General features: G+C 40.1%; 1 protein-coding gene across 4 annotated transcripts in view; it reads left to right on the forward strand.

The window, feature by feature from the left end:
• Nucleotides 1–23386, forward strand: part of disp1.L (dispatched RND transporter family member 1 L homeolog) — a 99944-nt gene that overhangs the window by 61201 nt on the left and 15357 nt on the right. For 3 of the 4 annotated variants that reach the window (XM_018262636.2, XM_018262637.2, XM_041562562.1), the window contains one exon: nt 15649–15678. In XM_018262636.2, the coding sequence (XP_018118125.1) occupies nt 15649–15678 (30 nt within the window). Of the gene's footprint in view, nt 1–2811; nt 2881–15648; nt 15679–23386 lie in introns of all 4 variants that reach the window. The other variant, XM_041562563.1, reaches the window with a different exon arrangement.

The following is a 23386-nucleotide window of genomic DNA, read 5'->3' on the forward strand; positions in this document are numbered from 1 at the left end:
TTCTTTTTCCCAACCATATTTAAGGTACACAGCTGTGTAGTGTAACCACAGGTTCCAGAGATGCTAAAGGCTCCCAGAGATGCTAAAGGGTCCCAGAGATGCTAAAGGCTCCCAGAGATGCTAAAGGCTCCCAGAGATGCTAAAGGCTCCCAGAGATGCTAAAGGCTCCCAGAGATGCTAAAGGCTCCCAGAGATGCTAAAGGCTCCCAGAAATCTTAAAGGCTCCCAGAAATCTTAAAGGCTCCCAGAAATCTTAAAGGCTCCCAGAAATCTTAAAGGCTCCCAGAAATCTTAAAGGCTCCCAGAAATCTTAAAGGCTCCCAGAAATCTTAAAGGCTCCCAGAAATCTTAAAGGCTCCCAGAAATCTTAAAGGCTCCCAGAAATCTTAAAGGCTCCCAGAAATCTTAAAGGCTCCCAGAAATCTTAAAGGCTCCCAGAAATCTTAAAGGCTCCCAGAAATCTTAAAGGCTCCCAGAAATCTTAAAGGCTCCCAGAAATACAAAAGGGTCCCAGGTCCCACAATTACATTTTCAACCTTGCATGGAAAAACTGTTTATAACAGGGCATAGAAACCATCAGGGGGCCTGAATAAATTATTGACAGGGGCCCTCACGGATTAGATGTGTATTCTGTCACACATATTTGGTATATAACGTTAGAACTAATATGTATTATTGTCTTCCTTCTTTTATCATCTATATCCATCTTTATTAATGCCGTAGAAATTAATCTTTTAATGTTATAGCTCTTCTGTTAATGAATACTCATACTTCCATCTCTGGGATTTCCCCCTCATCTGGAATTTCATTAAGAACTTCACTTTTTATGGTCAATCTTTGCGTGACCGATTTCCCACCCCCACCCTCCCTAAAAAGGGACTTACAAAGGAGTTAATTCCAAAATTATAGTTCTTAAAGTAAATTGCAGAAAAAGCGTCTTTAGGTTAAAATACATATATGCATAAAGGCGGCTTTTGAAATATGGGAACCCAACATGTTCCCATTGCGTATTAAAGGCAGTCAAAGATTGTTATGCATTTTTAACTTAATAGCATGGCAAAATAATTTTTGTAGATGGTTTCAGGGGATAGTATTGCTTATTGACTAGTATAATAACGTCTTCATCGTAACAGCTGCAGGGTATTGGTTTCACTGCTGGAATTCCTTTGGTGTAGGCAAATTGTTATGCATGCTTTTTGAAGCAAAAATATTTAATGATGGCAGGTGTGACTTTTAACCCTCTTAAGTGTTAGCGCTTGCTTTACTTAATAAAAATACAGTTTGGGGAGCATAAATAGCACAAACAAAATATGAAGTCTACAAACATGGCACTGATCACTGCATTTGCCTTTTAAATATTACCTTGATGTGTACTTTTTGTTATTGGATTTACAACAAAACATGTAAAGACTGTTGGACAATATAAAATTAGTGGAAGATTAAAGTTCCTCTTTGGATAGTTAAAGGATAAAGAAAGGCTAAAATTAAGTAAGCTTTATCAGAAAGGTCTATTTAAAGGGATACTGTCATGGGAAAAAAACATTTTCAAAATGAATCAGTTAATAGTGCTGCTACAGCAGAATTTTGCACTGAAATCCATTTCTCAAAAGAGCAAACAGATTTTTTTTATATTCAGTTTCGAAATCTGACATTTTGTCAATTTCCCAGCTGCCCCAAGTCATGTGACTTGTGCTCTGATAAATTTCAATCACTCTTTACTGCTGTACTGCAAGTTGGAGTGATATCACCCGCTCCCTTTTTCCCCCCCAGCAGCCAAACAAAAGAACAATGGGAAGGTAACCAGATAACAGCTCCCTAACACAAGATAACAGCTTCCTGGTAGATCTAAGAACAGCAATCAATAGTAAAATCCAGGTCCCACTGAGACACATTCAGTTACATTGAGAAGGAAAAACAGCAGCCTGCCAGAAAGCATTCGTCTCCTAAAGTGCAGGCACAAGTCACATGACCAGGGGCAGCTGGGAAATTGACAAAATGTCTAGCCCCATGTCAGATTTCAAAATTGAATATAAAAAAATCTGTTTGCTCTTTTGAGAAATGTATTTCAGTGCAGAATTATGCTGGAGCAGCACTATTAACTGATTCATTTTGAAAAAAATGTTTTTTTCCCATGACAGTATCCCTTTAAATACCAGTAAACCCTCAAAGTAATGTTGCTCTGAGTCCTCTGTTCCTTCCTGTTTTCAGCTTAAACCTTCAGGGCTATGGCTTTAGCATGCTCAGTTTGCTCCTTTATGCCGTTCCCTTTTCTACCTCCCTGCTGTAATCTGAGCCCAGAACTATGAGTTAGAAGGGAGAGACTCAGGCAGGATGTGATGTCTCGCCTAGCTAATATGGCAGCTGCTGTCCTAAACAAACAGAGCGCTTCTAGAGCTGTTCACTCAGGTATGATAAAGCATTCTGCAAAATAAATATAGTGTTATAGCTTGCACTATTGTGGCTTATCTATTGGTAATAAACTGCTTCGGTAGCTTTTCTTCTCCTTTAACTGAAATACAAAAAAAACAAGGTTGCCTGGATTTTATTTATACAACAAGGATGAAATAGAATCAGGATAAGTATCCAGGTTTCTATGATAAGATACAGGTTGGGGGTGGCTTTAATTTATGTTTAAATATTTTAGTAGACTTAAAACGATACTGACACTAATAAATAATATAACTATTCTTCAAAATATTAATGTACATATAAAAGTTACCAATAGGTCATGTTGCTCATTTTTGGTGATAGAGCTGCTTTTGTAAGTAATTGTTGCTTGAGGTTCCTAAACATGACTTTTTTGTCTACTAGGCTGTCCCATATCAAACTGTCAGTTAAGACAACTAAAGCCCTCATATAGGAACATGGCGAATCAGATAGGTAATGTAAAAGCATTGGATAAATAATTTTATGGCAAAATTATAAGTATCATGCCAAGACAATGTTATGATAGATGTAAAAAAGTTTTTTAATTTCTGGTGTTTTCTTTCCTGGACACTTCAAACTGTCCTAAAATCTTGGTTGTGCTCAAACAAGAGACCAATGTCGTTCTTCTCTTTTAGTTACCCAACTTCTTTTTCCAATAATAATTTTTTCTGCGAATTTTCCAGTAGTAGGAGTCCTGCATCGGGTCGGGTAACCGCGGGTTACCTGCAAAAACCTGCAGTACCTTATGGGTTGCGGGTAGAAGTTCCGGGTGTGGGGTCGGCGGGTTTGCGGGTCTTCTCAATAGTGATAGAGTTTTTTTTCTGATCACGCCTACTTCCGATGATGTCACTTCCGGTTTACAATGAAAGCACTTCCTGATTCTTGTTGGTCAGTGGGTCGTGGGTCCGGGTTGCTGGTCCAAGCAGGTAAGAATGCGGGTCTGGGTTGCGGATTGCAGGTTGCTGGTACAGGTCGGGTACATATTCCAAAAAATGGACCCGCGCAGGACTCTACTTTCCAGCGCAGCTCCAGTTTGTTTTGCCATGTTTATGAAACCCTTACTGGGCTTGTAACATTTGAACCATGCCTACATAAAATAAATGCTGTGTTTTAACCAGTTTAATTATTATCTCAGTGATGAACAAATGCTGGATTTATTTATAAATAGGATCTGCTGGATGACAGTCAGTTACTTGGCTTGGTTACAGCGCAGATAAAATTAAACACTTTTTTTTAGCACATCTGCACATGGTTACCTGAAATATTTCCCAGAAACCTATGTTTCTCCAGCCGGTAAAGATTCTGTGTAGCAATGTATTATCTTTTTATTGAGAGCCATGGTTTTCCAGCAGATAAGCAATGAAGAACACTTTCAGGCTTATTATTAGTTGGCCTGAGTGTAATTTCTTTTGTTTTGCATTCCTTGGGATATTTAATAAAAAACACACACTTTTTAGTCTTGTTTTTCCTTCTATTCTCTCTTAAAGGGGCACTCTACATTTAATTATTGTCTGTAGATCTATCTAATGGAAAGGTGCTGAACACGGTATTTCTTATTGATTCACCACCTCAGGCTTCTATGAAGATGTTGCTAGCTCAGAATGCAGATTATGTGTCTTTTTTCTTGCAAAGTGAAGTCTTCTGAAAACGGAGGGTAATTACTTGTCTCATACCATACACATAGCCAGGGCCGGATTTGCATAGCGGGTGCCCCAAGGCCCGCTGCCGTTCATCGCCCCTGTCCCCTCCCCTCAGGGTCGGACTGGGGTGTCCGGGGCCAACCGGGACTGGTGTCCAGGGCCCCCCTCTGGCCCCCGCTACCTACTTGTTAGGCGAATCCCTGCTCGGCGCCCAGGCGGCGCAAACGGAATCGGCGCTGCGATGCGCCGAAATTTTTTTTATTATTTTTTTTAAAACTGTTTGGGAGAGGGGGACTGGCCCGGCGGGGGCTGGGAGAGGGGGACTGGCCCGGCGGGGGCCCACTAGGGTCGGGGCCCACCGGGTATTTTCCCGGTATCCCGCCGGGCCAGTCCGACACTGCCTCCCCTTAATTTGTGCAAATTTTCATCATCTGGACTGGAACAATGGGGATTGGTGCATGGGAAATTGAAAAAATGATTGTATCTCCAGCGCATCCCCAGTGTTTTTGAACCAATGTAGGTGTGGTTGGGCAACGTGCCGCCCCCAAAAAATCCGGCCGCCCTAGGCCCAGGCCTAGATGGCCTTTCCCCAAATCCGGGCCTGCACATAGCACTGCCTAAATCCCAAAATGAGAGTTTTAATTCGACCTTAATGCATCATGGGTGGAGACATGCCAATCACTCCTTTATGTTTGTTTGGCCAACTCTGCATCCAAAACCACTGGTTTTATAGCACAGATACAGCCCAATGGTTCAAAGCCATATATCCAAACTTGCAGACCGTCTGTTTCCATCTTGTTAGATCTCATCAGTGCAAGATATTGGAACATGGCTTCTGAGGGGGTAAGACTTGGAGAGTAGCGAAGCAAAGAACCAATCCTGGTTAGGGTGAGATGGGCTAAACGGAGCCAAAAATCCAAAAGCAAAACTGCATGACCAGGGATTGGGGACTCTTTTGCCCAAACCCCGACCACTTTGTGGATACCCGACATGCTGCAGGACTCTAGCACATCATGCACACGATGTGTTTCTCTGAATATATAACAACGATATAGGACAAAACCAAATTTTTTTTTTTTGCAGAAATCATTGGAGCAATCTAGGTCCGTTTCAGTGTTTTTCTGATGGTGGAAAAAACACATTGTACGCCAGTGACACAGTCTCAATTTTTCCTACGCTGCCCAATCCTGCTGCCTGCAACCTTTTTATGTCCTAACACAACTTCTATTGTGTTACCTATCCCTTTACAAAAAGCCAGAAGGGGCAAGGACTAGCGCCCCTTCTGGCTATCCCAGCCATAACAGAGGCCTACCATAAATCTATGGCAGATTTAGTCTGCAGAAAATAAAGGAGTGTTTCAGCATTCAGTTAACTTTTAGTATGTTATAGAATGGCTAATTCTAAGCAACTTTTCAATTGGTCTTCATTATTTAGTTTTTATAGTTTCATTATTTCGTTTTTTTTCTGTCTTTTTAAAAAGGAGATGACTGACCCCCAGTGTCGGGGGCCACCAAAAGACCTTAGATTAGGGGCCCACTCTCAGTACTATTATAATTCCTATCATCACTCAACCTCTATTCTGCTATTCTCTTTTCTTTACATGCTATAATCTATTATTCAATCTATTTAGTCTCTTTGTTCTCATAGAAATAAGTAATGGCCATGAACTATGCCACTGACATCTGGGCCCACCAGAAGTTTTCCTGGTATCCCTGTGGGCCAGTCCGACACTGCTGACCCCACCTAAAAACAAATGCTCTGTAATTTATTTTTATTATTATTATAATTCTACTTTTTTATTACTCATCTTGTTTTTCAGGCCGCTCTCCTATTCATATCCCAGCCTCTTATTCAAATCAATGCATGGTTGCTAGGGTAATTTGAACCCTAGCAACCAGATTGTAAAAAAAAATTGCAAACTGCTGAAAAAAGCTAAATGACTAGAAAACCACAAATAATAAAAAATGAAAACCAATTGCAAATTGTCTCAGAATATCACTCCCTACATCAGACTAAAAGTTTATTTAAAGGTGAACAACCCCTATAAAATTGGCCCCAGAGAAATGTTACTAGTCTGTTATATTATTGTTGCATGTAGGGCTACTGTTCTCCTTTCCATATACTGTAGAATGCTGCAAAATAAGATCCATGAGCTGATCTCCCCCCCCAGCTCACCTCCCAGGTCTGACTTTGATGACCCTTCTTCAGTTTAGCGTATGAGGTTCTGCCCTGCCATAAAACAAGACCAAGTGCCCTTAAGGCCCATTAGCATTTACTGTATTTGTAGATGCCTGTGGCTTATTTACCAATGAGGGTGTAAAATAAACTAGCTGTACAAGTAAAGATGTGGTCCATAATGGCAAGTGTTTTGCTGGAATCCAGCAAAATATTTTAGCAAAAGGGTTAGGTGGGGAGCAGAAATGGGACAATGGACCATTGATAGTCAAGTCCAGCAATTTTTAGTCCCTCAGTGGGCATGAAATGAACAACGTGTATGTGGATTCAGAACTGCACATTTCATGAGCTTCTGGATGATATTTCAGATAGAATTCATGGAGTGGGTGGACAGCTACACTGTTGATTTCACAACTCGAGTAAGGACTCGTTTATGAATAGATCCACTAGTACTATTAACTAGTACAAGGGAGAGATGGTGCCTATAGTAACAGTTTCAGCAAACGTAGGTGTGGATGGAGCACATAACTCGCAGACTCTGCCGCAAATGAATATTTATTGAATCAGAACATGTTTTCGGATCACAAGGATCCTTTTTAGTGACTTCACTTGAAAAAGGATCCCTGTGATCTGAAACATGTTCTGATTCAATAAATATTTATTTGCGGCATAGTCTGCAAGTTATGTGCTCCATCCATACCTACGTTTGCTGAAATTGTCTGTGGGTCTCCTGGTGTGGCCTGACTGGAGAGTGAGCATGATACATAGGTGAAGGTGACTGAACGAATTTGCTGAAACCTATAGTAACAGTGGAGATAATAGTCTCTGGGAAGGGAGTGTGACTGTGGGATAGCAGGTATAGTAGGGAGAGATGGTGCCTATAGTAACAGTGGGATAATAGTCTCTGGGAAGGGAGTGTGACTGTGGGATAACAGGTATAGTAGGGAGAGATGGTGTCTATAGTAACAGTGGATAATAGTCTCTGGGAAGGGAGTGTGACTGTGGGATAGCAGGTATAGTAGGGAGAGATGGTGCCTATAGTAACAGTGGATAATAGTCTCTGGGAAGGGAGTGTGATTGTGGGATAGCAGGTATAGTAGGGAGAGATGGTGCCTATAGTAACAGTGGATAATAGTCTCTGGGAAGGGAGTGTGACTGTGGGATAGCAGGTATAGTAGGGAGAGATGGTGCCTATAGTAACAGTGGAGATAATAGTCTCTGGGAAGGGAGTGTGACTGTGGGATAGAAGGTATAGTAGGGAGAGATGGTGCCTATAGTAACAGTGGGATAATAGTCTCTGGGAAGGGAGTGTGACTGTGGAATAGCAGGTATAGTAGGGAGAGATGGTGCCTATAGTAACAGTGGGATAATAGTCTCTGGGAAGGGAGTGTGACTGTGGGATAGCAGGTATAGTAGGGAGAGATGGTGCCTATAGTAACAGTGGGATAATAGTCTCTGGGAAGGGAGTGTGACTGTGGGATAGTTGGTATAGTAGGGAAAGATGGTGCCTATAGTAACAGTGGGATAATAGTCTCTGGGAAGGGAGTGTGACTGTGGGATAGCAGGTATAGTAGGGAGAGATGGTGTCTATAGTAACAGTGGGATAATAGTCTCTGGGAAGGGAGTGTGACTGTGGGATAGCAGGTATAGTAGGGAGAGATGGTGCCTATAGTAACAGTGGGATAATAGTCTCTGGGGAGGGAGTGTGACTGTGGGATAGCAGGTATAGTAGGGAAAGATGGTGCCTATAGTAACAGTGGGATAATAGTCTCTGGGAAGGGAGTGTGACTGTGGGATAGCAGGTATAGTAGGGAGAGATGGTGCCTATAGTAACAGTGGGATAATAGTCTCTGGGAAGGGAGTGACTGTGGGATAGCAGGTATAGTAGGGAGAGATGGTGCCTATAGTAACAGTGGGATAATAGTCTCTGGGGAGGGAGTGTGACTGTGGGATAGCAGGTATAGTAGGGAGAGATGGTGCCTATAGTAACAGTGGGATAATAGTCTCTGGGATGGGAGTGTGACTGTGGGATAGCAGGTATAGTAGGGAGAGATGGTGTCTATAGTAACAGTGGATAATAGTCTCTGGGAAGGGAGTGTGACTGTGGATAGCAGGTATAGTAGGGAGAGATGGTGCCTATAGTAACAGTAGATAATAGTCTCTGGGAAGGGAGTGTGACTGTGGGATAGCAGGTATAGTAGGGAGAGATGGTGCCTATAGTAACAGTGGATAATAGTCTCTGGGAAGGGAGTGTGACTGTGGGATAGCAGGTATAGTAGGGAGAGATGGTGTCTATAGTAACAGTGGATAATAGTCTCTGGGAAGGGAGTGTGACTGTGGGATAGCAGGTATAGTAGGGAGAGATGGTGTCTATAGTAACAGTGGATAATAGTCTCTGGGAAGGGAGTGTGACTGTGGGATAGCAGGTATAGTAGGGAGAGATGGTGTCTATAGTAACAGTGGATAATAGTCTCTGGGAAGGGAGTGTGACTGTGGGATAGCAGGTATAGTAGGGAGAGATGGTGTCTATAGTAACAGTGGATAATAGTCTCTGGGAAGGGAGTGTGACTGTGGGATAGCAGGTATAGTAGGGAGAGATGGTGTCTATAGTAACAGTGGATAATAGTCTCTGGGAAGGGAGTGTGACTGTGGGATAGCAGGTATAGTAGGGAGAGATGGTGCCTATAGTAACAGTGGGATAATAGTCTCTGGGAAGGGAGTGTGACTGTGGGATAGCAGGTATAGTAGGGAGAGATGGTGTCTATAGTAACAGTGGATAATAGTCTCTGGGAAGGGAGTGTGACTGTGGGATAGCAGGTATAGTAGGGAGAGATGGTGCCTATAGTAACAGTGGATAATAGTCTCTGGGAAGGGAGTGTGACTGTGGGATAGCAGGAAGAAAATCCCCTCAGGAAGGGAATGGTATGGCAAAATACTGAAGGTCATCGAATTGACATTCCTAGATTATATATGTAATGGGCTCCTGCTACCAGTAACAACAGCTGTGACTATAAGGCAATAAGAAAACAGAAAGGAACAGTTAGAATAAGGACTTGTGAATGGTTTTCATTTAGAAATGTGAGAGAGAAGAAACAGGACACTTAAAAGTTTTACCTAAAGCTGTTGAACATCTGTTGGCTCGTTCCCTAACATCTTCAAAAGAATTTACAGCCTCTGCAGGGATAGTCCCAGTCATCATTATGTTTCTCATGTGCTCTATCAGTTTTATTACCTGGATAATTGGAAGCAGGTCTGGCCTGTGATATTGCATCTTGTGTCAGAATGGATTTGTCATTTATTGGCAGAAGCCTGAAGATTTTCCACTTACCGGTATTTGTGTGAAACCTTCCTGGTTTATTGCGTGTTGTGATTTCACACTGTACCTTTATCTCCTTTCTATGGTTATTAGATTACAATATGTCCTTTGCTGCTTTGTGACCTTCGGGTCATTGTTAGAATCGTTAGGTAAGCATACGCCTTTTTTTAGGTGGCAGTTTCTATCCAGACTTGTAGGAGAAGAGTCCTTAAAGGAACAGTAACACCATTGATGCCCTGCACTGGTAAAACTGATGTGTTTGCTTCAGAAACACTACTATAGTTCATATAAACAAGTTGCTGTGTAACAATGGCAGAAATAAAAAAAATCCAATATGGCACAGGTTAAATAGTGGATAACAGATAACACCATTATATGCTACATATGCTATCTATCTACTGTGTATCCTTTGTTTGAATGGCTGCCCCCATGGCTACACAGCAGCTTGTTTATATAAACTATAGTAGTACTTATCTGTTATCTACTGTGTATCCTGTGCTTGAATGGCTGCCCCCATGGCTACACAGCAGCTTGTTTATATAAACTATAGTAGTACTTATCTGTTATCTACTGTGTATCCTGTGCTTGAATGGCTGCCCCCATGGCTACACAGCAGCTTGTATATATAAACTATAGGAGTACTTATCTGTTATCTACTGTGTATCCTGTGCTTGAATGGCTGCCCCCATGGCTACACAGCAGCTTGTATATATAAACTATAGGAGTACTTATCTGTTATCTACTGTGTATCCTGTGCTTGAATGGCTGCCCCCATGGCTACACAGCAGTTTGGAGCTTTCCAGATAATGGGTTTCTGGGTTACCGAATTGAATAAATGTGTGGATTCCCTGTAGTAGTCATGGGGGGAGGGGTAGCTTGAGGTGCTTGGTGCCACCTGTTTGCTCTTCTAAAAAAACGCAGTGCTTAAATGACCCTGTGTGCCATAGCCACAAACAAGACTGAGCTGAAATTAGACCATGAGAGACAAACACGACTTAAATAAAGGGCTGGCAAGAGAGGGCCTGAACAGAAACATACATACATACAGTATATTATAATACTAATACTTCCTGTAATATCCAGATTATGGGAAGTTTTTTTTCTCAAAGACTCTAGTTTAATCAAAAAATTTAACTTTTTTATTTTTTATTTTTTTGTATAATAATAAAACGGCACCTTGTACGTGATCCTAACTAAGACTGAACTAATCCTTATTAGTAGGGTTTATTTAATGTTTAAATCATTTTTTGGTGGGCTGAACTGGAAACCCTAGGTCCAGAGCACTCTGCATAACAGGCCCCATACCTGTAATTAATTCTTGCATCACAATTTATTGCTATTGGTAAAACAGAACATAAGGCCAGTTTGGGTTGCTTTAACCTTGCCACAAATCAATGTTAGTTTGAGTCTGGGAGCCCTGTTTAACTGCTTTATTTGGGTTGCCCTAGGAATTCTGAGCTGTTTTATACAGATTTGTGTTCGTCGCCTACATTAGCACCACCTCTAACTTACCTGACTGGGTAAAAGTTACACTATACAACCAATAGGGATTAGTACAGTCCATCCACACGCACTGGCCAATTGTGTGAGCCAATGAATTTCCATATCATCCGATGTCCTAGTACATGTGCCAGATAGGTTCACTCACGTAGGACCATACAATATGTACTATATGATGAATAAGTATATGTGGTCAGCGTAAGTTTACTGAATTTTTATTTTTCTTCTTCTGTCTCTTTAATTTTTTGGTGGGTTTTGTCAAAAAATGTAAGTTTAGGTTACTTCGCTGATGTTAGTTTGTGCTGCCAAATGAATTCATCACATGTTTAGTGTAGGTCAGAAAAGCTTTGCGTTACATGCATATCAGTTCAAATTAAGTGAAACTGAAAAGGAAAGCAGTACTGACTCAGGAATGTACTTGAAGGCAGGCAGGAAAGTATAACAAGCTTTAGCCTTGCTGCTCGCGGATTCCTGACCATCATGCTTTAATGACATTAGACATCTGGATATAGTGTATATAAGTTATCTGATTTTGAGTCATTTTACATTCTCTTTCAGTTCTTATTATTTTCGTGACTTGTATCTAGAGTAGTATACACATAGAAAGGATCTGTGCAGCCACTGGGATAGAATGCTCTGTTATACAGATAGCTAGAATCTCAGCTGCCATAAAGCAGGGCAGGACTGCTGCTTACAATGGGGATCAGATAGGATCTGTGCAGCCACTGGGACAGAATGTTCTGTTATACAGATAGCTAGAATCTCAGCTGCCATAAAGCAGGACCGGACTGTTGGTTACAGTGAAGATCAGACAGGATCTGTGCAGGCAGTGAAACAGAATGCTCTGTTATACATATAGCTAGAATCTCAGCCATAAAGCAGGACAGGACTGCTGCTTACAATAGGGATCAGATAGGACCTGTGCAGTCACTGGGACAGAATGCTCTGTTATACAGGTAGCTAGAATCTCAGCCATAAAGCAGGGCCGGACTGTTGGTTACAGTGAAGATCAGACATGATCTGTGCAGGCAGTGGAACAGAATGCTCTGTTATACAGATAGCTAGAATCTCAGCTGCCATAAAGCAGGACAGGACTGCTGCTTACAATGGGGATCAGATAGGATCTGTGCAGCCACTGGGACAGAATGCTCTGTTATACAGGTAGCTAGAATCTTAGCCATAAAGCAGGACAGGATTGCTGCTTACAATGGGGATCAGATAGGATCTGTGCAGCCCCTGGGACAGAATTTTTACTACAAAACAAATATAATTATTATGTATATAACACCAATACGTTTGCACAGAGTTTTGCAGGGATTATGTTTCATTCACCTCAGTCCCTGTCCAAGTGGAGCTGACAATCTATAGTCACATTCAAGCAACACATTAGGATTAGTTTTATCAGACGCCAACTAACCTGCTTGTATGATTTTCGTGTATGGCTAAAAACATATATATATATATTAGATTTGAGGAGCTTTTGTTTATTACTCCAGAAATTATGATGGCAAAACACAGCTGCGTTGAGCTACCATAAAATTTTCACTTTTAAGAAAAAGTACATCTCTACTTATAGAGTAACGTCGCCTTTGGTCCCATCTACATTACAAAGGTAAAGAAACAAATGGACGGGCCGGGGAGTCTTGTGTTAAAGCTCTGTTGGCATCTACCATTGGGACAGACTTGAAAGTTATTCTGAATGCTTTGCAGCTGAATTTATTTCTTGATTACATCCGTTTTAATTCGTAATTGCAGGGTCTGGTATGTAATTAGAAAGGTTTGAGAGAGAGTCAATTGAAAGCACCCTGAATGCGTAGGAAGAGAGAATTTGCAGCGTTTGTGTTCAGCGAGTTGGCAGGGTTTGTGTTATTATCAAAGCTGGTGTTTGCTCACAAACCACTGCTGAATTACCATAATTAAGTAAAGCTTTGCTGCTGATAGACCCAGTTAAGCAGCTTTACTGCCGACTGTGTTGTTTTCTTCTGCTTTACACTGGCATCGCTTGGAAATCTGCTCACTCGATAAACAATGCTTCATGGGAATGTTTTGTGCACTGATTTTGATGTATCATAAAATGCATTTAATTAAATGTTTGTGTGTTTCATTAAATTCATTTTAATAAACATTTTTAATGTACTGTATTTTATGCATATTTGTTATAAAAATGTTGGATTTCCCACCAAATTCACAAACCTACATCTCCACTTTTGTGAATTTCTCTATTTAAAAGACAGTTTTCAGATTCTGTATTTCGCACAACATTTTTTCTGAATTTGTCTTTAGCTCTTATTAAACCTGTCAGTCAGCCATCAAATCGGCACTTCCGCAAGAGGGGGTTTATTTTTCCTAGGAAAATTATACATCATTTTTTTCAGGATAACCTGAGTTTTCTTAATCTGCCTACATGTTGGTGTAATTCCACTTCTGTAACAGAGTATAAGGGTCTATTTATGCTATTTTGCATAAAATACCAATTTTTATCAGAAATATGTTTTATTATCTCAGGTCAAGTGTCTAAGTGCTGCATAAAGGGATCCTGTCATCGGAACACATGTTTTTTTTTTCAAAACACATCAGTTAATAGTGCTACTCCAGCAGAATTCTGCACTGAAATCCATTTCTCAAAAGAGCCAACAGATTTTTTTATATTCAATTTTGAAATCGGACATGGGGCTAGACATATTGTCAATTTCCCAGCTGCCCCCAGTCATGTGACTTGTGCCTGCACTTTAGGAGAGAGATGCTTTCTGGCAGGCTGCTGTTTTTCCTTCTCAATGTAACTGAATGTGTCTCAGTGAGACATGGATTTTACTATTGAGTGTTGTTCTTAGATCTACCAGGCAGCTGTTATCTTGTGTTAGGGAGCTGTTATCTGGTTACCTTCCCATAGTTCTTTTGTTTGGCTGCTGGGGGGGGGGAAAGGGAGGGGTTGATATCACTCTAACTTGCAATACAGCAGTCAAGAGTGATTGAAGTTTATCAGAGCACAAGTCACATGAGTTGGGGCAGCTGGGAAATTGATATGTCTAGATTTCATGTCAGATTTCAAAATTGAATATAAAAAAATCTGTTTGCTCTTTTGAGAAATTGATTTCAGTGCAGAATTCTGCTGGAGCAGCTCTATTAACTGAATCATTTTTAAAAAAAAATTTTTCCCATGACAGTTTCCCTTTAAAGTTAAAAAATTGGTTGGGAAGCTTTACTTTTCCTTTTGATAATATATTCCTTCAAATTGCTAATAATGCCTCATTCATTAGGCTAAAACTAGTAAAATAATGTTTATGTAAATTTTGTTTAATCCGTGTTTTAATTGTTTTGTTAATGAGGCTTTTTATGCCTATAGTGTTAGATAGAAACTTCTGCCCTAAATATAACATGCTAATAATTACCCAATAGGGCACCTACAAGAGGTGTGAAATGAAGATTGGGTAAACCACAGCAGATTATTTTAGAATTGATCTGACACATATGCAAAAGTTACACTGAGCTTTTACTCTATTTTTAAAATGTCTTGAGAAAATGTGGTTTAAATGACGTTTTTGCACCATTTTTATGCCGTTTAAAAGACAAGTTCATAAAACTGTCTGTAAATGGTCTTTCACTAAAAAATGAAAAGTGGAAGTTGAGTCAGAATTTAGGTGGATTTCTGTTTGTAAATATAGAGGAAGTATTTTACTCCAGGTTACCACGGCTTTTACTCCAAAAATGGGGTAGCTTCACTTTTGTGAATTCCGCCCCCCATGAGTTGTGTGACCGATCGCAGCCTGCCCTTTATTCAGGACAACAATTGACTTAATCCTGTAGGTGCCAGTAAGCCTGCAGGGGAGTTAGGGATAATTTACTTGTTCTGCTGAACAGGCAACTGTCATTCACAACTGGCTCATTGACTCTGCCTCGCTTTGTAATTGTGCAGGTGACTATATTAACTTCATGTTGTACATTCCTGTGCAGGCAGCAATACTTGCCATACAGGCATCCATAAAATAAATGCACACAATAATTTGTTAAACCACTTGCAAAATGAAAATGATGAGCATGTGATGGATGTCTAGTGAGTCTGACCATAGCTACCTGTCGGTTCTGTCCAGATCTACTGGATAAATTCTACTCTGTTAGGGTCAGGGCAAACAGGCAGATTTGGGAATATTAGTCGCCCGGCGGCAAATCTCCTCTTCTTTGGGGCGACTAATCTCCCTGAACTGCCTTCCCGCCGGCTAAAATGTAAATTGTCAGCGGGATGGCATTCGGAGCGATTCGTCTTCCGAAGTCACCTGGAGTTTCCTCGTGAGGCGACTTCGGAAAACGAATCTCTCAGAGTGCCATGCCGCCGACGATTTACATTTTAGCCGGCGGGGAGGCAGTTCAGGGAGATTAGTCGCCCCAAAGAAGAGGGGATTTGTCGCCGGGCAACTAATCTCCCCGAATCTGCCTGTGTGCCCTGACCCTTACCCACATGGACGGCCAAATCAGACAATGGAAGCAGTTTGTCACAAACCCAAGTTTTGGCCAGTCTGCCAATCTTCATTTAAAAATGGTATTTTGTTGTTTTATTCCAGACTTTGAATGACGTGTTCTTTTTTCCCCCCCCAGGGCTGCCAAACCATTCCAGTTACCCAAAAGGTATGTACCCAAACACTGTCTGTCTTACACCTCAGGCACTGCTGTGTAGTATCCAAGATTGTCACTGGTTTCTCCAGAGAGCTGCTGTTGATATTGGTACATGCAGTGGAGTAACTAGATGTTATTGGGCCCCATGGAAAATTCAATTTAGGGCCCCGAAAATTGATTAATTGACTTATTCCACCAAGATCATTTTGAAATTGCTCATCAAAGGAACAGATCAGTGTAAAAATAAAAACTGGGTAAATAGATAGGCTGTGCAAAATAAAAAATGTTTCTAATATAGTCAGTGACTGGATGTCTAACATAATAGATAGAACACTACTTTCTGCTTTTTAGCTCTCTAACTCAGTCAGTCAGCGTCTTAAGGAGAACTAAACCTGTAATTAAAAAAAATCCTACCCCCCTCCCTGCTCCCCCCAGCCTAGCTGTTACCCCTGGTAAATGCCCCTTACTCTCTACTTACCCCTCGGTGCAGATTCAGGGCACCATGTTCTTCTCTACAGTAATCTTCGGGTCTTCTTCCAGCGCTTCAGCAATTTGTGACTTTTGTCACATGCACAGTTGTTGTGAAATGGATGATTGCTCCAACTGCGAATGTAATGATATGCCGATCTCTTCCAGAAGATTACCGAAGGGAAGAAGATGGCGCCTGTGAACTCAGATGCCCTAAATCTGCAGGCTAGGCGGGGGGAGCAGGGAGGGGGGTCTATGTAGGGTAGCATTTTTTTAAGGGTTTAGTTCTCCTTTAAAGGGGGGGCCCACATGGCACATAACTGTTCAGTGAGTTTGCAATTGATCCTCAGCATTCAGCTTAGATTCAAAAGCAACAATTATGACCCATGTACCCCCCCCCTCAAGTCATTGATTGGTTACTGCCTGGTAACCAATCAATGGAAAGCAAGAGAGCTAAAAAGCAAGAAGTTGTGTTCTGGCTATTATGTGAGACATCCAGTCACTCCAGCCTTTATACATTACATTTTTGCCTAACTAACTATATTAGAAACATTTTTTATTTTGCACAGCCTGTCTATTTACCCAGTTTTTATTTTTATATTGAAAAATTCCTTTAATGATGGCTTTACTAGGACCCCTACCTTCTTGTTCCCCCCTCCTCTGTAGTTACGCCCCTGGGTGCATGGCACGGCATGATCATTTTTGTGTAAATCTCCTTCTGTAACTATATATGTCTGGTTTCTCCTTTTTTATGGTTTTTTTTTAGGGTACTCACTGGGTCTGTAATGCAGCACTTTACTAATCGGATCCCACAATCTTTATTGTTCCCCTGAATGGAGCACACAGAAGGATCTAACCCCAAAAGCACATTTTATATGGGCAACTTGTCGACTTTTGGCAGGAGCAGGCCGGCCATAGACCTATGGGGAGGGTGGATCACGGGTACTCGCTCCACCTTTAACATCATGGAAGTCTTTTGCCGTGTCGGACTGGGAAACCAGGGGCCCACTCTCAGTACTAATATTCTTCATCTCCTCAATCAACCTCTATTCTCCTAGTCTGTTTTCTTTATACCATAATCAATAATTCTATCTATTTAGCCTCTTTATTCTTGTAGAAATAGGGAATGCCAATGAAATAGGCCAAAAGTTTAGCAGCATGAGGGGCCACTGACACCTAGGCCCACCGGGACTTTTCCTGGTATCCGGTGGGCCAGTCCGACACTGGTCTTTTGTCATTCTGACTACAGGCAGCATACACCAATGAAAACAATTCTGCAGACCTCTTAGGAAAAGGCAATGGACGGAGGTTCAAAGTTGCCAATGTAATAAAATCTAAACATTGCAACATAGTAGTATACTCAATCCTGATCAAAGACAGTTGGGGGAAGCTTTATGTGTTTGTGCCTTGTTTGTGGCTTTGCCCAGGCCTGTGCACGCTACAATGTTGCAATGTTTTTTATATGTTTCCAAAAAAAAAAATAGTTAAGATTTTATTACACTGATGACTTTGATCCCTGTACGAGCCCTCATTGATATTCTTTTCTTTGGAGCCAACGGGCATTTTTCTCCTGAATGTGACCTTAATCTGGACCCATCACCCAAAAAAATTATTCAAAATACTATTTTATCACATTAGTCAAGCAAAATAAACTTTAATTACACTATATAAATTATTTGAATCTTGTTTCCTTCAGTCTGGGAATTAATAATTATAACAAGCAGGCAGGAGCCATTTTGTGGACACTGTTATTAAGACAAGTCTTGTATCATCTCAGAATCTTGTTTGTGCACCAGAATGGGGGACCTGATGTCCATCCCCATGCACTGGTTACACAAATAAACGGTGAAGAGAACGGGGGAATGTGGGGAGAGCAGTGACATCCAGGAAGTGCTGAATGGAAAGTGAAAGTAATTGCTTGCCCCGCCCCTATGCCCAGGGCATAGAGGTGGGGCAGGTAATATTTGATTGACAGCTGAGATTTTTAAATTAGTTTACAACAGCTATGAATTTTCATTTTTTATTATTTAAGGTTTGAGTTATTTAGCTTTTTATTCAGCAGCTCTTCAATTTGCATTTTAAGCAATCCGGTTGCTAGGGTCCAAATATCCCTAGCAACCACACTGATATATATACACATTGCATAAAGATATGAGTAATAAAAATTAGCAACAACAATACATTTATAGCCTTACAGAGCATTTGCTTTTTTAGAAGGGGTCAGCGATGCCCATTTGAAAGCTGCGATAAGTCAGAAGAAAAAGGCAAATAATAAAAAAAAATAAAATAAAATAATGAAAGCCGATTGAAAAGTTGCGTAGAATTGGCCATTCTATAACATACTAAAAGTTACCTGGGTTGTTCACCATCCAACGCTTTTTCCAGTTCAGTTGATTTCAGATAGTTTACCAGAAATAAAGACTTTTTTCAATTACTTTCCATTTTTTATATTTTACTGTTTTTCCAAAATCTAAGTTTAAAGTTGAATGTTCGTCTCTCTGGTGTTTGAGTCTGACAGCTCAGTAATTCAGGTGCAGATTCTGAACTGTTACAATTTTGCAACATTTAGTTAATACATTTCTCAGCAGCATCTCTGGAGTATTAGTAACTATTGTATCAAGTCTAACAGCTGCTTGTAATGAATCCCAGAGATTCTGCTCAGCAGGGACAAACATAAAAAATTTAATAACTAAATGTATCAATTTAGAACAGTTACAGGGTCGGCGACCCCCTCCCAGAGCTACTTTAGAAGGTGAAAATTTACACTTTAATATTAGAAAAACAGCCACACATACAAAATAGAAAGTAATTGGAAAAAATCTTTATTTCTGGTGATTTATCTGAAACCAACTGAACTGAAAAAAGGGTTGGAAGGTGAACCACCCCTTTAAAGGATCAGTAACGTCAAAAAAATGTAAAATAAATAAATAAAACACCAACACGTATTAAACTTTAAAGTCGCAAAGTCTTTATTTAGAAATAACTTACCGAAACTCCGCTAGCACTCCTCTTCAGAAAAGGCGATCGGGTGGTCCCATCGTGCGGTGCTTGATTTCTCCTCCCTGCCTTCCTTATAGGAGATAGCCAGGGAAGAGAAATTGAGCGCTCCACGATAAATGGTCGCCTTTTCTGTAGAGGAGCAAGCGGAGATTTGATAAGTTATTTTTAAATAAAGGCTTTGCGATTTTAAATTTTTATATATGTTGGTGTTTTTTTTTCGTAGCATACAATAAATTTTTTTTTAAAAATGTTGATGTTACTGGTCCTTTAATGGCGTTGTTTGATTCCATGTTTGAGCTTTGTCGGACTCCGATCCAGTGGGGTCTTGTGATTCTGTTGCAACATAGTTCTGATATTTATGCAAGCCTTTACTGGTCAGGGCATCCTGGAATTTGAGTAACCCACAGCGAGGCTTTGCAAACAAATGTTTTGGTTTTGGCTAGCTTTCAGATATTTCAGATAACTCCTTTGTTTTGATTGTTTTATATTCCCTGAAGCTTACATTTCCATGGCAGTAATGGCAAGGGCTCCTTCAAATTGACTTAGTCTTTGGCATTCCTTTTCACCTTGTCATGCTGAAGGGCTGAACAGATGGAGGTTCTAATGAATGGGCCTCGCAGCTGCCTTTCCTGTCTGTCTGTCCACTTAATCCTGTAAAGAGGGACAGACGCTGTACTTCCTCTGGGATTACTTACCAAAACCCTAGAAAGAGCATATATTTCAAATATACATAAGAGAATTCACCATAGACTGTATTCATTTAAAGACCAGACTTCACAGAGTCAAGACAAATGGTTTTTTGTATTGTATTTCTAACCACTGCAATCACTGAGCCAAAAGATCCAGATTTGACACAAAGGGGCAGATCTATCGAGGGTCGAATTGAAAATTTGGCGAAGTTTCGATTTTTTGTTATGGTCAAATTCGACTAGGGAGTTATTCAAATTCGATTCGAGTAAAAATTCGAATTCAATTTTCGAGTTTTATAATACTCTGGGCCTTTAACGGGTTGGTTCACCTTTAAGATAACTTAAACTTAACTTGGTTTTCATTATTTATTTTTTTTATAGTTATTTGCCTTTTCCTTCTGACTCTTTGCGGCTTTCAAATGGGCGTCGCTGACCCCTTCTAAAAACAAATGCTCTGTAAGGCTACAAATGTATTGTTATTGCTACTTTTTATTGATAATCTTTCTATTCAGGCCTCTCCTATTCATATTCCAGTCGCTTATTTAAACCAATGCATGGTTGCTAGGGTAATTTGGACCCTAGTTACCAGATAGCTTACAATGCAAACTTGAGAGCTGCTGAATAAAAAGCTAAATAACTCAAAAACCTTCAATAATAAAAAATGAAAACCAATTGCAAATTATCTCAGAATATCTCTCTCTACATCATACTAAAAGTCATTTCAAAGGTGAACAACCCTTTTAAGAACTTGAATTCGACTATTCGCCTACTGAAACCTGTTGAATTACTTGCTGCCTTTCTGATATTTTCAGAGAAAAAACTCGCATGAATTCGAAAATTCGACCTTTGCTAAATGTGCCTTTTAAAAGCTCCATCATCATACACGTCATTCTTTTATTATTTTTAACACTTATTTATAAAGCAGTGTGATATTGCGCAGCACTGTAAAACAGAAAGGTCTATACATCAAATATACAAATTCAGTTACCCAGTTCTAGAAAGATAAAGTGAAAAATATGCCATACATAACTGTAAACCTAAAGCCCTGAAGTGATATTGCTAAATCTGCAGCTGTTATATACACCAGCACATTACAGCTTAAATGGGTTGTTCACCTTTAAATTAACTATTAGTATGATGTACAGTGATATTCTGAGATTTTTAATTGGTTTTTATTTGTTTTTTTTGAGATATTTAGCTCTTTATTCAGCAGCTCTACAGTTTGCAATTTCAGCAATCCAGTTGCTAGGGTCCAATTTGTCCTAGCAACCATGCATTGATCTGAATAAGATACTGGAATATGAATAGGAGAGGCCTGAACAGAAAGATGAGTATGCGAAAAGTAGCAATAACAATACATTTGTAGCCTTATAGAGCATTTGTTTTTTATATGGGGTCAGTGACCGCTATTTGAAAGCTGAAATGATTCAAAAGAATTTTAAAAAAAAACGAAGGCCAATCGAAAAGTTGTTTAGATGTATCCATTTATAACTTACTAAAGTCAATTTTAAGGTGAACAACCCCTTTAAGGAATCAGCCACACAGTATTGATAAATTTAATTTTCTACACTAAAATTGATTGGACCTCTACTTTAAATATGCACAGAGAGTGTCTGCTATTGCAAGAATGTTTTCTTTACACCACAGCTAAACAATTTCGTATGCGGTAATCTAATCCTGGGCTGGACAATTCCCATGAAAGGTGTTTCTTTTTGCCCCTTGCTGTGTGGGATATATAATATATGTTTATGTTCATGCACCTCCCCACCTGGCAGTCTCATTACGTTGCACATTTGTCCCCACCTGCTGTTCTGTCTCCCTTTTACATTGCTCCTTTGGATGCCACCTCCACCCCCATAAAGGACTTTATGCTACAATAAGCTGTCCGTCTTTTAAAGGGGTGGTTCATCTTTAAAGGTGCAAATCAGCAACATCCGATGGCACACAGGACTACAGGAATTCTTCCAAAAATTCTTTATTTACGGATTGCAAATGAGCGGATCTCTCCCCTATATGCCCACCTTGAGGTGGGCAATATCGTGCGGATATGATCGTGGGCCCTAGGGCCCAACAATCAAATTCTAACGATGGGTAACGGGCGGTCGGATCGCGGGACCGCATTAACGAACAGATGCGGCCGCAATCCGACGGAATTTTTAGTCCCGTCCGATCGTCATCTTCGGCCAGATATCGATCGGGGAATTCCATCGGAGGGCCCCATACATGGGCCAATAAGCTGCCAACTTGGTCTGTCTGCAGCTTTTAACGGCTCGTTAACTTAAGTTAACTTTTAACATGTTATAGAATGACCAATTCTAAGCAGCTTTTCAATTGGTCTTAATTTTTTATTTTTTACAGCTTTTTAATTATTTGCCTTTTTCTTCTGACCCTTTCCAGTTTTCAAATAGGGGTCACTGACCCCATCTAAAAAACAAATGCTCTGTAAGGCTACAAATGTATTGTTATTGTTACTTTTTATTACTCATCTTTCTATTTAGACCCTTTCCTATTCATATACCTTCATTTATTCAACTCAATGGATAGTTGCTGAGGTATTTTGGAGCCTAACAACCAGATTTCTAATTTTTCAAACTGGAGAGCTGCTGAATAAAAAGCTAAATAACTCAAAAACCACAAATAGTAAAGCATTAAAACCAATTGCAGATTGTCTCAGAATATCTCTCTCTACGCCATACTAAAAGTTAACTCAAAGGTGAACCACCACTTTAATGTTTACTGAAAAAATAAACAAAGAAACATTTTAGTGTCGGTATCACTTTTAACAACAGAAAAAATAAACAGTGACAATGTTACACACATACACAATGAGCAGGATTAATACAATGAATATACAAAAGGTCCTGTCGTTCACATGAAGGGAAACCGTCTCTGTCACCTCTTGTGGCAAGTGGAATTCTATCCAAAAATGCACATTTGCACGTGATCCAATTTAAGATTTGCCAATTTAAGATGGTGAATTACAGCAGCACAGAGTAGTATCGAGTGCTACATGTATGATAAACCCAAACTCTTGTTTTGGACCCATTGCAAATGAATGAAAAACGTTCATATTTATTAATTTATCCAAGGATATCCTTGGAACAATGGAAGATTACCTTTTACAACAAGGTTTTCTGTGATTTTATTTTGAGATAAGGGGACCCTGACCCAAAGTTGGAGTTGTAAGAAAAAAAAAAGGGTCTTGAACCCAAAGAAGACTGAAGATCTCTAAGCTAGAGGAATTCATCAAGCTCCTTGATCCCCCTAGGGAGCAATTGGTCACACTTTGTGCCACTTCCACCAGCATTAAATTCCACTGGAATGTTGCTCAGTGGGACATTTCTTAATTGGGTATTTCTTTGTCCTTGTGTGTGTGAGACTAAGAACTGTTAGTTCTATGACTATGAAGATTTTCATTCATCCAGGTCATGGTATATCTAATATAAGTAATTCAGTTAAAGGGGTTGTTCACTTTACAATTCATCTTTATTGTGGTGTAGGCTGTTTTCTTGTCCAATGAAGCTGGAAGATGTTTCATTGCTTTTTAAAAATCGCCAGCACCG

This window comes from Xenopus laevis, chromosome 5L (assembly GCF_017654675.1).
Source record: "Xenopus laevis strain J_2021 chromosome 5L, Xenopus_laevis_v10.1, whole genome shotgun sequence".
In the NCBI taxonomy this organism is placed as follows: domain Eukaryota; kingdom Metazoa; phylum Chordata; class Amphibia; order Anura; family Pipidae; genus Xenopus; species Xenopus laevis.